Raw genomic sequence first — 17,284 nt, 5'->3', positions numbered from 1 at the left:
CTTCTCTCAAAAGGCAGACCCTAAATCAGATGGTAGGAAGGTAATTGATGATCTGAAGAAGGGAGGCCTTCTTTCCTCCACTGAGCTCTACCCAGCCTCCAAAGCCTGGAAGAGTCTCAGCTGCTTGTGCCTAGTCAAGGAATTTTAGAACTCACAGTTCTTTATTAGAACAAGACAAAACAAAAATGGAAAAGAAAAAGAAAAAAATGTAACAAAAAACAAAGATTCCTGCTCAAGAGCCTAATCCCCACACTTGTTTGGATTTCTTGAATAATCCTGGTATCCTGTTTCTAAATCAACTCAGAATCCACATAAGAACTAAATACTTCACTGACTGGCTAATTTATCTTCAACAGCTTACACCATGTTATGAAGAAACAGGTGCAGCTCTCTACCCAATGAAACCAGAAATATAACACAGGGTTTGCAAATAGAGGCATGACAAAAAATCTATTAACTTGTGAAATCCAAAAGATGAAAGTCCTAATCTAAAGACATCTTCTTGGTCCTGATTTTCTTTCACGTCCCTGTACTTCAAGAAACTAGCGGCAACCTATGCTGTACTTCTTAAAACTCCCTACATCTTGGTTATCAAGATACCAGCCTGGGAAGGGTAAGCTGGGATGAAGTGACAGAGTGGCATGGACTTACATACACTACCAATTGTAAAATAGCTAGCTAGGGGGAAGCAGCTGCATAACACAGGGAGATCAGATCGGTGCTTTGTGACCACCTAGAAGGGTGGGATAGGGAGGGTGGGAGGGAGATGCAAGAGCAAGGGGATATGGGGATATATGTATATGTATAGCTGATTCACTTTGTTATAAAGCAGAAACTAACACACCATTGTAAAGCAATTATACTCCAATAAAGATGTTAAAAAAAAAAAAAAGATACCAGCCTGTGGTTGAAGTAGCTTGGTGAATTCTCCTTTCCCGGTTCTTTGTCTACTACCCCTTAAATGTAGATATTCACAAGGATATATCCTTGCTTCATACCCTCTTCTTTTTTCCCTTGACACCATAACTGTAACCAAAAGGTATTATACCATGCACTGTCTTATGCTTTTGCCACTCATGAAAAATTTTTATATTATTAGATATTCATCTAAAATATTTTTAGTAAATATAGAGCATTCCATTGTATGGATATATTGTAATACTTTTCCAAACTAGGGGACAGTATTGGGTCAACTTACCTAAAACCACAACAATATTAAGTAGTAGCTATGTGATACGTTTGACAGACATTTTACTTTACTTCCAATTTAATAATTGGAAGTAATTAATAAGTATTAAAGTAATTATTAAAGTAATTAATATTTATTAATTACTATTTAATAATCAGGGCACTCAAACTTATTGCCACTCTTTTTTTTTTTTTTTTTTGGCGGTACGCGGGCCTTTCACCACTGCAGCCTCTCCCGTTGCGGAGCACAGGCTCAGGACGCGCAGGCTCAGCGGCCATGGCCCATGGGCCCAGCCGCTCCGCAGCATGTGGGATCTTCCCGGACTGGGGCACGAACCCGGGTCCCCTGCATCGGCAGGTGGATTCCCAACCACTGCGCCACCAGGGAAGCCCATTTCCACTCTTGAGAAGGGTATCTCAGGCAGGAATGAAAGTTGTCATTTCTCTTTTATTTCCTTCCTTAATTTTGTGTCTGAAACCAGCTATACCTTCAAGGAAATGTGCAAATGAATGCCAAAAACAACTTAAGGTTTCAAAGTAGGTTTCTAAATACCTTCTAGGAGAGGCTTTCTTGCTCATTACACATTAATTGAAACCTATACTGCTGTCCCATGTGTGGATACTGTCCATGTGGTTTTTGGTTTAAGATGAATGGGAACTCAAGAAGAGCCTGGGAGAGTTAGCAGGAGCATACTTATCTCAGCATATCACAGTCATACACTACACATTTCAGGCCTGTTTAAAGAACAAGCTGAACTTCCACTTACCGCAGTATGACAGTTGAGACTTTCAGAAATAACTTTCTGCTACAAAATTACTACAGTGCTGGAAAGAATAAAACAAACATTCTTTTAAGTGCATAGCTAAGATCAGAGGGCCAAAAATGGAGGGCGAACTAAACACCGGAATAGTGAGTGTTAAGAGACCCTGGAGCTACTCTGAGAGCTTTCGATAATACTGGAAACCTAGAAATTGATGTTATTGGCTGCATGAGGGAAATAAGATTAGGTCTTGGATTTGCACAAGTGTTGGAACTGAGAGCTCTGTCTAAAGCTGGATCACTTGTATTGGTTATACTTTTAATGAAGATAAGCTAAGAAAATTGTCTAATGGCAAAAAGGAGAAATAGTAATCTGCCTATTTCAATTTCACCTCCAGGCAGAGGTAAAGTCTCCCTCTTTCGAGAATTTATAAAGACAGATCATACAGGTTTGAGGTTTGAATTTACCTGTCTACAAGTCTAGAAACCCATAAGCCGAGAAAAATTCAGAGTAGTCCTGGATTGTTGTGGCCCACGGCACTTGGCAAAAGCAAACACTATTCTCTTCTTAAGGAAAACAGGGAAAACCTGGAGGAATACAAACCACACCTCCCAATATTTCTGGAGATTAAGATCGATCAAATATAAGCTCATGGGACTCCCCTGGTGGTATAGTGGCTAAGATTTTGCCCTCCCAATGCAGGGGGCCCGGGTTCGATCCCTGGTCAGGGAACTAGATCCCACATGCTGCAACTAAAGATCCTGCACGCCGCAAGGAAGACCCGAAGCAGCCAAATAAATAAATATTAAAATATATATATATATAAAAGCTCACAATCCAAAATTATAAAACACAAAGAATTAAGCCACCAGGAATAAGTCAATGAAAAAACAGCAGCATTTGGTCTTCAAAGACTTCAGATATTGTTATTATCAAACACAGAATATAAAATAACTGTATTTAATGGGACTTCCCTGGTGGTCCAGTGGTCAAGACTCTGAAATTCCACTGCAGGGGGCACAGGTTCGATCCCTTGTCAGGGAACTACAATCCTGCATGCCACACAGTGCAACAACAACAAAAAAAAGAAAATAAAAGTGCTGAAGGAAAAATTAAGCCTATCTCCAAGAAGATAGAACAAAGAGGCAAAGATGGATAACAAGAGAGACTTAAGATTAGAGACTCAATGCCTAAAGAATCACAATATCAATAATAAAGAACTGAGAAATCTGTGGCTGAAAAGATAGAGAATGCCCAATACGATAACTTAAAAAAAAGGGGAAAAAAAAAGATGCACACCAAGGTACATTACTGTGAACTTTCAAAACACCAGGGATTAAAAAAAAAAGATTTTAAATGCTTACAAGGAAGAATAAATAAACTGGCATCAGTTTTCTCAAAAGCAACAATGAAAGCTAGCAAATAATGGAGAATGCTTATGATTTTCAACGTAATTCTACACCCGGTTTAACTATCCTTCGACATTTTATGATAAAATAAAGATATGAGATTTGTCAAATCTCCAAATATTTGTTGATCATATATTCTTTCTCAGGAACCTTTTAAGGATATGTTCAATCAAACAGAATTAAGAAAGGTGAAGACCTGGGGTTGAGGAAGATAGTGAATCTAACTTAGGAAAGGAGTGAAAGAACATCCCAGTATGGCAGAGAAGGGAAGTCCCAGGACAAGAACTGTGCCTTAAGCCTAAAGGGCAAACACTCCATCCTGGAATAGGCAGAAGGAAGGCTCTATAAATGTGTTTCCAAAAAATAAAATCAACAGATTGTTTAATTGTACAGACAATTTTATTAAGAGGCATTTTACAGAGGGTTTGGAACTTAGCCTGCAAGTCAAGAAAAATTAAGTAAATGGAAAAAAAAATGTGGCAAAAAATGTGCTCCACGCGCAACAAACAAACCTTTTTCTTTAAGAAAGAAAATGTGATCACAGTACACTACTTGGCTAAATTATTTTAAAAAGGAAACACAAAAAACAAAGTGAATGAAAGTTATTGTACACAAAAGGAGACAGAGCATAAGTAATTTTTAAACTTCTATCACACATGTTCCTATAAAATAAGGGCTGAGGCTAAGTTCCCTCCGGATAGACAGTTGAGAACCCCAATAGATTAATTATCCAGAAGGGCAAAGTCTTGAGTGTTTCTCCCTGGCTACCGAGTCTGATCCATTCTGAAGGGTTTTAAGCCCATGAGAAACTGGCTACACGATAAGTTATAAATGGATATTAAGGCAACTTACTTATCACCATCTTAAGGCATTCAGGATTGTCTTGAATAAGTGGTTCAGCTTGTACTGTTTTACTTAAGAAATTCTTTGATATAAGAGGAAACCTGACTTTAGCAAGGATGTCAACCATAAATGGCTGGCGGTTAGGTTCATCATATTTCAACCACCTGACTGCAGCATCATAAACCTAAGGGGAGAAAAACAGCATAGTAAAGTTCTTAGAAGGCAGCAGCACTTCCAATTACCTATGTTTACTCTCACGTTGAAAGGGGAGAGTCTCATGAAGGCACAACTTCTTATTCCCAATATTTTATTCAGATATTTGCTTTCATCCCCAAACACTATCTGTACTTCAGAACAGTTTACACAATGCTCTAGTGATTCTTCTAGGTAATATGTTTTTTAGAACTAATTACTACTACTTCTAGGTAACATGTTTTAGAACTAATTACTACTACATAATGTAATGACAGGTAGGATGTTGAATCTATAATCGTTTTTAAACAAAATATAGCTTCCTTTTAGGAAGGAGATATGATGTACATTTCCACTGAAAAAAATCTTTTGGTCAATGATAGTTTCAATATATGTTCATATGGTACCAGGAGAACAGGTTAATTTCCTCAGAGGCCTTCTACCCCAAGAGATATGAAGGTCATCTATGATTTTATTCCTGAATTATGAATTGACAGACTTATTTACTTTCTGGAAACTTTATGATATAAAAATTCTATATATGAAAAGTAAATTACAGGATATTTACATAAGAATTGCTTTCCAAAATAATATGGTAGCATTCATTTAACTGTACCAAACAAGCCCAAGTTTATTAACATAATTGGATTTATAAATCACTAGTTTAAATACACTGAAAACAAACCCATTATTTCATATACATATACATCTACCACACACATTTGAGTTACTTACATTAGTTATTTTGGGTTGGTGTTAATAAGCCCTAAGTCTGATATAGTTAATTTTTTATGAGAATTGGTCTGTTTTTTTAAATAAATTATTTATTGGAATATTTTTTGATTTACAGAAAAGTTGCAAAGATAGTGCAGAGTTCCCATACACCCTGCACTCAGTTGTTAAAATAGTACATTAGTATGAAACTCTTATAACTAATGAACCAATACTGATACATTATTTATTAACTAAGGTCCATACTTAAAAAAAAAAATCCTTTAGTTTTTGTCTAATGTTTTTTTCTGTTCCACAATCCCATAAAAGATACCACATTACATTTAGTGGTTATGTCACCTTAGGCTCTTCTAGACTATGACTGTTTCTCAGACCCTCCTTGTTTTTGAGGACTTTTTGACAGCTTTGAGTTCTGATCAGGTATTTTATAGACTGTCCCTCAATCTGGGTTTGTCTGATGTTTTTCTCATGATTAGGCTGGGGTTATAGTTTTTTTGGGAGGAAGACACAGAGGTAACATGCCATCCTCATTACACAAGAGTACATGATATCACTGATGATATTAACCTGTAGGTAGTGTTCATCAAGTTTGTCAGGTTTCTTCAGTCTAAAATTATTCTTCCCTTTCTATACTATATATGTCAGTCAATTTTGCTCATATAACTGAGTTTTTTCTTTATGCCTACTCAGGTTCTCCGGGTCCAACCTGTCAACTTGAAAACTAATACTCTGGCCATGAAGACTGGGAGAAAGAATACGGCTCAGTGCAAACCTTTTATCTCTAGAACAAAAGTAACTAAAAGCATGCGATTTTACTGTACCTCTATTAGTTTCCTATTGCTGCTATAACACATTATCACAAACTTACTGACTTAAAATACAGAGAAGGATGGGGAACTGAAAACAGGGTTTAAGTGAATGTCTGCATATCAAAGTGTTACCCCATCTAGTTCCCAACACCTGTACCCAGCTTACACCTCTGTTTATCTGACAGTTCTGGAGGTCAGAGTCCAAAATGGGTCACAAACTGGGCAAAAATCAAGGTGTCAGCAGGGCTGCCTGAAGGCCTACAGGAGAAACCATTTCCTTGCTTTCTCTAACATCTAGCAGCCACCTGCATTCCTTGGCTTGCGGCCCTTCCTCCATCTTCAAAGCCAGCAATGGTTAACCAAGTCTAATTCATATCACATCACTCTGACACTGACTCTTCTGTCCCTCTTCCATATTTAAGCACCCTTGTGATTACATTGGACCCACCCAATAACCTCCTCCTCTCATGATCCTTAACCACATCTGCTGAGTCTCAACTGCTATGTAAGGTAACACATTCACAGATTCCAAGGATTAGGGTGTGGACAACTCTGGGGGAGGCACTGTTTTACCCACCCAAGAGCATCTCTACAAGTGGCCGGTCTCTCAAAGAGTCAGCCCCTACAAGCACCCAAAACTTATTTTTCCTATGAAACAGAATTTGGAATTAGTGTAAAGAACACATTCTCTCCTAATATGATTCTTTTCTTTGTCATGTATCCAAAAATGAAGCATAAGAAATCCATAGGGACATTTTTACTAAGAAAAATGTGAGAAGCCAGTTTAGTCACCTGATCCTCTGCCCTCACAGTCAGAGTGTCCTGGTTGAGGAGATGTGTAACTCGCTTGACATCAAGTTGTAGAAATTCATCAGTTTTATAAACTTCAGTAAAATGCTGATGAATAAAGTCATCTGCGGTTGCTTTCAATTCAGGACAGTCTAGACACTCTGCTAGCACACTTATACCTGAACACAGAAAGAAAACAAATGAATAAAAGATGAATACCTTAGAAAACAAACAAACAAATATACATTAAAGATTAAGTATGACTCTAGGAAAATGCGACAATAAATTTCATAAATCTGGGTCCTTTTCTTTTCCATTGATTTGTCTACTGTTATCCCAATATACTCTCTTATGTGTGGCTGAATTTGGTACTTTGTAGGACAGGCCCCCTTCAGTGTTTTTTCAAACTTTTCTTGGCTACTGGTATAACATTTTCTCTTGTAAATAAATTTAAAATAAGCTTATAACATTCTACTTTTTTAAAATCCTGATATGACTTCAATTAGGATTGCTGAATTTCTGGATTACATTAGGGACAGTTGCTTGTTCTGCAACATGGAGGAGTTCCACTTAGGAACATGACATAGATCTCCACTTACATTTTTTAATGATCTTCAATGTAATTAACAGTTTTTTTCATAGAAACCCCATATATTTTCCATTCAGCTATCTTATTTTCTCTTTAGGAGGGAAGATCCCCCTTAATTGATTATTAATGTTCTGTATCAGGAGTCTGCAAAATACTGTCCATGAGCGAAATCCAGCCCACATCTAGCTGTAGGGTCAGCAGCTAAGAACGTTTTTCATATTTTTGAAGGGTTGTGAAAAAAGGGGAAGTGGGGAGAAAAGGGGGGAGGGGAAGGAGAGGAGAAGCAGGAGAGGGAGAAGTAGGAAGAGGAGCAACAAGGACCACACATGACACATGGCCCACAAAGCCTAAAATATTTGCTATTTGGCCCTTATAGGAAGTTTGCCAACCTCTGCTAAATAAAACCACTGATTACTGTATATGATCTTGTGGCAGGCCGGCATTCAAAGTCATTAGTTAAATTTATTTTAGTTTATTAGCTTTGATTTTCCATGTTTCAACTTCAATGCTGTCTTCAGATAGTTTTGACACTTTCGTATTTATAACCATAAAGGTTCTCATAACTGATGCCTGCTAGTGAGTTAGACTAGTTGTCATTTTCTAAATGTACTGACCAATGCCATGGCATGCTATGTGCTCAGTCTGCTACACCTGAACATTTATGTTCCCACCAGGGAAATGATATTTTCACCAAGAACCAGTATTTGTTTTTTAACTAACTTTTGGCAGTTGATTTTGTTGTAATTATGCTACTCAATTAAATATCATGCAGATCAATAAAATATGAATGTGAAAAGAAAGCAGTTGCTTCTATGAAACCTAATTCTAAGGTTTACAACAGACTTGAAAACAGCTCAAATTAAGCATGACCAGGACAACGGATAAAATCGGGGAAAACACTGCAAAATTCTAGAGGGATTCTATAATCAGACTGTCTTGCTCAGTTATCAATTCGTTTTAAGGAAATTAAAAATAAAAAATCATAGATAATATATTACTGATGTGACTTAGGTAAGACAGACAATGGATCTGCATTCAAATCACAGACTTGGTCTTACAGTCACAGATTGTCAGATTGGTATATTTTTATGTTACACTAAAATAACACCTTTACGGCAGATATAATCTTGTTTAACCACTCACTGCGTTAATGAAATTTTAAATTAGCCAACAAACTACTGTTATGATTATGCCTGATAAGGAAACTTTTATTGTTACCTTATTTATTTTTTTTGATTGACTACACTGGTGGAAATCTTCAGCACGAAGCTGAACGGTAGCACGTTTCCATGCAAAGAATATTAGCTTTAGGTTTCAGACACATACAGGTTAACTTAGGTATTTTATTTCTAGTTTAAGAGTTTTTTTTAAACATTAGGAATGGGTACTGAAAACACAAAAGTGCCTTCAGCATCTGTTGCTATGATTTTAAGTATTTTTTTCCTATAGCATGTTAGTATAGTATATTATGTTTGGTTTTTTAATACTGAATCATTCTGTCATTTCTGAAGTAAATCATTACTCGTTTTCCTAAACACACAAAAACTCATTACTGAGGCTATTTTTTATTTTGGAAAATGTTGATACGGTATTTTATGGCTTGTTTCTGCCCAGGTTAATATGTACCTCCCTAACCTCCTCTTAAAATATATTACTAGGTGACCACCTATAGCAGTGGGATAAGGAGGGTGGGAGGAGACGCAGAGGGAGGGGATACGGGGATATATATACACATAGAGCTGATTCACTTTGTTATACAGCAGAAACTAACACAACATTATAAAGCAATTATGCTCCAATAAAGATGTTAAAAATAGATAAATAAAATAAAATATATTACTAGAAAATTTTGTACTGGACAACACCTTTAAGATTAAATGAGGGTAAAAAAAGATTAAATGAGGACACTTATAACCACGCTTTTTTTCTTTATTAAAATATACATTAACGGTGTTTTTTGTTTTAAAAAATAGGAATCTCATTTCTTACCAAGACAATTTGAAGCATCAACTTGTTCTTTCAAAAAATCAACACACATCTTCTTCACAGGTTCAATCTGGTACTGGTTTGCTGCATCTAACAAAGACTGAACATTGTTGCTATTCACAGAAATTCTGTAAGTAAGTTAAAGTGAATGTTAGTTTCCTAAAATTTATTACTTAAATAATGCTACCATAGAATGTATCCTTCTAGCCCCCGAAATTAAACAAAAAATTAAACTTTACAGCCCTTGAATTAGTATGGCATAGGATCCTCAAACCCCGCCCCTACCATCCGTGTAGTTTTTCATTCTGAAGACTCTGGAGCACACCAATTTGTTACAACAACGCTTTGCCATGGCAGATCCCGACCTTACTCCTCCACAACAGAAACGATCCTTAACTTACCTAGCGGTATAAGCGAATTCCACAAGTTGTTCAATAATGTCAGGTTCAGCATCTTTGAGTTCCACTTCAAAGGACTTTGATTCAAGCATGTTAGCTAATACAAAGAGAAGAAACATAAATGGCATGAGTACTACCCTGAGTTTAACTGAAGAACCCGATCATTCTAGGCTGTGTTAAATGTTGGAGAAAAATAACAGGACAGAGACCTCCCTGAAAGAAAATACCTCAGAAAGCCCAACACATTCCTATAATAAATGCAAATTAATTCTCCATACTTGACATGTGCCTTAAAATAATTTAAGAAATTAGTGAATTAGTGTACTTCTAAAAAAAAAGCCCAAATGAACAGAGAGACATAAAAATGCATTTAGTATTTCCCCAACTCCTAAATTAATTTGGTAGCATTCTCTTAAACTGTTATGGGCAAAATGCCTCTGATGTAGCTGGAACAAACCTACAAGAACAATGACAATTATATGTATAGTCAGCTTTCACTAGCAAAGCTCTCATTCTTCCCCAAAACCCTGGTAGGTAGCCAGAGCACTAAAGAGAAAACTTGAGGCAGATATATTATATAACCTGATCAAGCTCACGAGCAGTACTAAGTAGAACCAGGACTTGGACCCAATTCTCAACTCCAAACTAGGGTTCTTTCTAGTATAATGTATTTCATTTTGCTTTAGTTTAACTTGCTAGATAAAATGCCATAAGACTTATCTGCTCCTTTGCCTTTCCACCAGAGGTTAAGAAAAAAACCTGGTATTCAAGCAGAAGCTATATCTCCATTAATAAAGACTTCAGGCCTTTAGGGCTAACGAAAGGACAGTTTTCCTTTGATCAATCATCACCATGACCACTTTTCAATCTCTTCACTGTTCTGTGGACTTAAAGTGCTTTTAAAACTGGGAAAAACGGCATATTTTCAATTAGACCCCACCTAATTCTCATAGAAAAATTATTCTGCTTTATCTTAAGATACTTACTTGTGAACATTAAGTTAAAAAAATGACTCGCTGCAGCAAGGACAACACGATGAGCAGGTATCTTTCTTTCCTGAACCATAAGGATCACATCACACAATGTTTTCTAATCAAGAGAGAAATAAATAAAATTAAAAGGGGTTCAATGGGCATGGCTTAGCCAAGATATAAAACAGGCACTTGCCAAATGCTTTATCTCTATTTTGTATTTAAATCCAGTCTTTTTCCAGCACAGATTTTGTTTTTAATATAAAACCTATTTAGGAAGGACTTACAGAGTTGCTGTCATGAGTTTGCTGTATCAAAATTTGGCACTTAGCTTCTCAACAGTCAGGAAAAAAAAAAGATCTTATAATCAGAAAAAAAGTAGTCTACTAATCTTTGGGGGAAGCCAAATTTTTTTTCTGACATAAATTCTAAGATATTTCTCATGGTGAGATTTTATGGGGACATTAAATGACCTAATGGCAATGTCCTTGATGGTTTTTCAAATATAACAATCTGCTTCTTAAAAATTGTCCTTGATAAAATGCAGGTGCACACTGCATTTTCCAAGAAAGTTGCCTTCATAGATCTAACCTGCAACAGAAACAACTCAGAATATACAGAGTGGATGAACCAAATGTCCATTCAGCACTCTCTCCTTAAATAACATCTCTCTAAAATGCACTTCTGATGGGACCTGGATAGCAGCCACTTTTAAATTGTGATTTCTGACCTAGGCCAAAATGTGTCGCTCTAGGTTACTGAAAGAAGGCAGATCTAGATTATACACTTAAAATGTTGGAAAAATGGGGTATATTAAGGAAAAAATTTAAGATTTACTGGAACCCTTAAAGATGAATTCCAAGGAAAAAGAAATGTCCTTTTTATCAAATAAAATTTCAATTTTTTAATGAAGTTAAAGATAACATACAGCTTGGGCTCAGAAAAAATTTTGTAAAGCACCCTCTTAGGCACTGGGAATATGAGGTAAATAATATTTTCAGAGTAATTTCACTCACAAAACTAAATAATGGCTCAAGAGCTCAGAGGATATGGCATTGTCCAAATTTTAAGTATTTTACTAAAACTACTGATATACTTTCTGATAGATAAATCACTGCTATTTCCTACTTTATTACTTCATGAATAAAAAACCCAAATAAGACGGTAATGCTTAGAATGAGAAAAGAAATGGGTCCCAATTAATGGGCTAAGGGATGAACATTTCACTCTTACAGCTTACTTAAATATTTTTTTATAAGGCCTATAGATTATTGCTTAGAAATTATATGCAGATTATAGTTAAAGCTACTATTACTCCAACAGTGTCTTAAATTTTTATTTCCTTTTATTTGGGGAGGGGGTACAGAACAGGCATAGCTCTCAGGTGATTTTGCTGCACCCAAAAATACCAGGTAGCAAAACCAAGCCAACTATTTGGTTACTATCAAAACAAGCTGATCAAGTTGCTGAAGATAAAGAAAGAGAAAGGGAGGAGGGAGGGAAGGAAGGAAAAAAGGAGGGAGAGGAAGAAAGAATACTGACAGAATAGCAAGCAAATTAGATAGGTGAGGGACCTATGGCTGCTGATGGGAAGTTCCAAAAAATGTAAAGCTAAACTGAAATGTAGCAAAAAACCTTTCAAGGCATACTCAGGAATGGGGAAAGTTAGTGTAGTGAATTTACAGGCACTGAAGGAAGTTAGAGAAATCAGAGGGATCTTTGTACAATTTACTCTTAGTCTAAGATTAATCTCTAGCCAGATAGTAACGTTGTGTGTGGCGAGTAGGAGGAGGTGAAATGGGAGCAATCTTTTATATCCAAATGGTGCATTTATTTGACTGGACTACAATAGATTAATAGGTCCTATTCAACAAGAAATGAGACCGACCTAAAGGCAGAGGTCCCTCCTGCTATCAATCCTCTGGGGAAGAGGTGTATGCAAAGACAGGAAATGGGAAGAGACAGAGATTCAGGTGATCTGGAGAATGAGAGGTAACAAGTCCTAGGTGAATGGAAGAGAAACAAAACAAACAAAACTACCTTTTGAACAATACATCTTCACTGGATTAAACAAACCAAAAAACCTTGCAATTTCTCTGTTTATGTCCTTCCAAAATTATATCTTTGTATTTATTATTTTCAGCTTCTGAATCTTTAGTCTCTTATAAACAGCATAGATTTTTGTGTAACTTAGTCTGAAGTTCTCACCATCTAATAATTATTTTTAGTAGGGTTTAGTTGAATCCCTCCTATTTATTACTGATAACTTATGTTTCATCTTACATATGCCATCTTTTTAAATACTATTTATTATGTTTCCTTGCTGTCTTCATTTTTTTTTTTTTAAACTGTCGGTTGCTATTTTGGTCACATTTTTTTTGGACTTTTTCCTCCTTTAGGTGTCTCATTTACAGATCTGTCAAGTATTTGCAAACTGAATCCAGCAGGGTATTGTTCTAGGAATGCAAGAAGGGTTCAAGAATGATAATTCTATAAATGTAATTCATCATACTGACAGGTTAAAAGAGAAAATTTTCATGTAGTAGAAGGACTTCAGGGAATTCCCTGGTGGTCCAGTGGTTAGGACTCCCGTGCTTCCATTGCAGGGGGCACGGGTTCGATCCCTGGTCAGGGAACTAAGATCCTGCATGCCGTGAGGCTTGGCCAAAAAAAGAAAAAAAAGAAAAACTTCAATATATGGGCAAAAGAGTGTTTGATAAAATTAAAAATTCATTTCCTGAGATTCTTTAATAAAGAAAATGATGTGTCTGTATGTTGAAGGTCATTCATCAGAATCAACAGCAAACTAGTGAAGCAGGAGAGACATTCTCATTCAAGTTTGAAATATACACACACACACCCTGTCACATTGTTCTGGAACTTTTAGCCATATCACTAAGGAAATAAAGATAAATCAATTTAACACTTGTAGAACTAATATGAAAAGTTAGTAAGGTGGCTAGACAAATAAGATAAACATGAAAAAGCAATTAGATGTGAGTAATATGCCATTAGAAAAACACACAAATGAGAGAAATAAAAATCCCAGTCATAGCAGCAACAAAATAATTAAATGTTGAGAAATAAACCTAAGAAATGTGAGGGATCCACAATAACGGGCATTTGGCATATGATAAAGATACCATTTCACATATGTGGTGAGAAGGTGGAGCACAGGTAATGTTTAAGGCAGTGAAATTATTGTGTGTGATACTCTAACAGTGGATATATGTCATTATACACCTGTCAAAACCCACAGAATGTACAACACAAAGAGTGAACCAATAATGTAACAATGGCTCATCCATTGTAACAAATGCCCCACACTTAGACAAGATGTTAATAATAGGGGAAACTGGGGCGAGGGGGAGGGACAAAGGGGTAAATGAAAACTGCACTTTCTGCTCAATTTTTCTGTTAAACCTAAAACTGCTCTAAAAAAAAAGTTTAATTTAAAAAATGTGGTGAGAGATTTGATAATTGAAAAAATGGGATAACATATCAATTTGAGAAACAACAGATTTCTCTGTCATGAAGTACTCTCTCTTCCTCTGGGGAAGGTAAGTACTGGGAAGGAAGTTTCAGTCCTTTCCTCCAACTGTCGCTTGTCGAAGAGTGACTACAGGATGAGCAAGAGCATGGCAGAGGTCACTGACCACACACTGCCAGGCCTCCTGGCTCACTCTTCTTCCATTAATCTGCCCCCAAAGTAGAACGTAATTCATTGGGAGGCTTGCCCCTATCTATGGCAGGAGAGGACTGTTCCCATTCCTCAGCTGCTCTGCCTCAGACTGGGTAAGTTTTTAGTTAAGGGGAAAAAGAAGAGGAAGCCCATTTTATGCTCAACTCAACGCCATGTTCACTAGTCTGTCATCACCATTAATTTATCTGTCTCCTACCTTTACTGCTCAAATATTTAGAACCAGAAGAAGAAGAGGGCCCCTCAAATCCATATGCATAGACACTCAGAGGCAAACAGAAACTTCGGTGCTACTTTAGTGTTTGCAAGTATTAGACACTTTTGAGGGAAGAGTCCTTTGGTTTGGAAAGACCTCAAAACAGGCAAGCATTTTAGGCATGCATTAGTGGAATAACCTTTTGCTCTCTGTATGTATTTGCCAGACAGGACTGCAAAGGCACTTCAGGTTCCTGAAAGCTCCACAGCATTGCATGAGGTTCTAGCTTTTAACAATATGTGCTGGCGTTAGTAGGAGGCATGCAAGCAGCTGTCCCAATTCTATTCTTTATTGTATCCCAAGGAGAGGACTGAGGAATGACTAACCTTTGGATTTATGTAGCTTGTCAACAAGGTTCTGCAATCAGTCCCTCCCAGCGTGATTTCAAGTTGACCCTGGGTACAAATCCCCGGGTAGACTGTAGATTCAACTATAGTTGGGTGGTGGATTTAAATCACTGAAAGGATAAACGAAAATGGAACCCTTATTATATAGGGTAAATCATCATGTTGGATTGAGATACTAGAAAAGTCTCAACAAAGCCATAATAAACCCAAAGGTTAAGAGAAAAAAAATTAAAAGGCCTCTTTAGAAATCATCTTTGTTCAGAAAAGCAAGGAAGACAGCACTGGGCTTAAACACATGTATAATCACAATAAGGCAAGTGGGAAAGTTGAAGAAAAACAAAGGAACACACCTAGATTAATAAAGGAAAAGGGGATTTCCTTCCTTAAGGGGAACATACGTATGACAAGCTAGGCCAAACAGCTTTGAAAGGGAAAGGAGATAAACTTTGGTATAACTGTTCTTTAAAAGACGAAACTAGGAAACAAAAAAAAAGTTATTTTTATTGTTATTTATACAAAAGCAATATGGACCAAAGAGATATAATGAAGGAAGAAAGAATTCAGGAGCAGATTAAATCGTTTCTCTCAGAAAGAAGCTTGGTCCTGGAATTTTTTTATAAGATTTCTTTTAAAGCTAAAGGTAAGAAATCAAACACATAATTAAAGGACTGACCTCAAAAGCCTGGGACAATTATAGTAGGTGATTACAGTAAGCTCAGATTGATTTGAAAAGGGAAAAGAAGAGCAGCAATAGAGTATTTCATGCATTGTTAAATAATCTGGAAGGTGATCTGGTGGGAAGACAGGCAAGGTATATGCTCTAGTGCAACGTATATGGGAAGTTTGTGGAGATAAGACTAAGGGACAGTAGTAGGACTCCTTAAGGGAAGCCAAATAATTCAGACATAGTCCAGACCTAAGTTAGATGCTGGGCTTCCCCATAATTAAAATTACCTTACTGAGGGTGGTAAGGGTTGGCAGTAATCCTGAACACAGAGACCTCTTATTTTCCACCATGGCAAAATCTATAGACTTTGAAAGGCACTAGTAGAAGTAGGTTAGCAAAACATCTGGGCCCAAAAGGAAAAGAGGCATTTGATCTAAACAATGTTAGCTCTACAGGATAGGAAAGTATTCAATTTAAAAACAGGTTAATAACTCAGCTGGGGCTATCTGGAAGGAAGAGACACGAAGACACAGCCCATTTTGACACAAATAGGTAACAGAAAGGAATGTGTCTGCTACCACCAAGTTTCCAAGGCCTGGAAAACAAAAAATGAAGAAAGGCAAGGTTTTGAGGAGCGCACTGTAAAGGGCCACAGGCCTTAGAGGAATCTGTTAAAGGTCACACTCCAGCTGAGACAAATGGACGGGAATAGAGAAAAGGCTCTTCCAAGAGATAGGATTAATGTATATAAAGAAACTGAATCACCTTGCTGTACACTTGAAACTAACACAACATTGTAAATTAACTATACTTCAATATATTTTAAATATATACATGTATATATATATATATATATATATAAGGAATTTCACAGGAGGTGAGGCTTCTAATGAGGACACAAAGGTGCAGAACAACCAGGAGGATTAGAACTATAGAGAATTCAAGGCCACAAACTGTGCTCTGCACAACTGCCTGTTACAAATGTAGATCACTCTCCTCCCAAAAGGGAGGGAAGAGTTTGTCACTAGACAAAACTCAATCATTTCTGCCAGGACCACAGGGTTCAAAAAAGAAAGGAAAATTAATCTTTAAACATGCAGGATGGACAACAAGGGGAAAAAAGAAACTCTAAGAGACTGAGCAGCTGAGAAATCCCCCTGGCAAATACCTAACACTTTGCCCATGAGAAACAATGTATCATATGCCAATGAAACATTATTACGCATATGTGAAATTCCTTCCCTATCCAGTAAACATAGTGTCCCTATTGGCCTCTTGATAAGTGATTCCTCCCAGCTGAGTTTAGTCTTACTTAGGGTCTATCAATTACAGAGAGCTGACACAGACTGGCAAGCTGTCAAAACCAAAAGCCAAGATTTTCTTACTTTGAGGACCCTGTTCCTCCAGAAACGAAGTTTCTATCTGTTTTTGGCTGGGGACAATAAGGTGGGTTAGGACTGTATAATAATGTGTCAACATATGCACTATTTATTGTAGAGAGAGTAGATGTGCTTCTATCTTTTCAGGTTTGTAGGGGTGGGGGTGACACTATGCTAATCTTAAAAGTCCCAGAGACCCTTTGACATACTGAAAACATGTGACGCAAACTACCTTGAAATTGGAGACGTTCAGCTTTGGAGGTGCTAA

General features: G+C 36.9%; 1 protein-coding gene across 4 annotated transcripts in view; it reads right to left on the bottom strand.

The window, feature by feature from the left end:
- The window catches only part of KLHL7 (kelch like family member 7), a 63,718-nt gene that overhangs the window by 33,784 nt on the left and 12,650 nt on the right, over positions 1 to 17,284 (bottom strand). For 2 of the 4 annotated variants that reach the window (XM_030857057.2, XM_030857058.2), the window contains 6 exons: positions 14,950 to 15,080; positions 10,683 to 10,785; positions 9,700 to 9,793; positions 9,302 to 9,426; positions 6,727 to 6,902; positions 4,211 to 4,385 (listed from right to left, as the gene is read on the bottom strand). In XM_030857057.2, the coding sequence (XP_030712917.1) occupies positions 4,211 to 4,385; positions 6,727 to 6,902; positions 9,302 to 9,426; positions 9,700 to 9,793; positions 10,683 to 10,761 (649 nt within the window). In that variant the 5' untranslated portion in view covers positions 10,762 to 10,785; positions 14,950 to 15,080. The remainder of the gene's footprint in view (positions 1 to 4,210; positions 4,386 to 6,726; positions 6,903 to 9,301; positions 9,427 to 9,699; positions 9,794 to 10,682; positions 10,786 to 14,949; positions 15,081 to 17,284) is intronic. The other 2 variants (XM_030857056.2, XM_030857059.2) reach the window with 1 other exon arrangement.

The sequence above is a fragment of the Globicephala melas genome, chromosome 9, assembly GCF_963455315.2.
Source record: "Globicephala melas chromosome 9, mGloMel1.2, whole genome shotgun sequence".
Taxonomy (NCBI): Eukaryota; Metazoa; Chordata; class Mammalia; order Artiodactyla; family Delphinidae; genus Globicephala; species Globicephala melas.
Note: the sequence above shows the minus strand (reverse complement) of the source record. Positions and strands in the feature narration are given on the sequence as shown.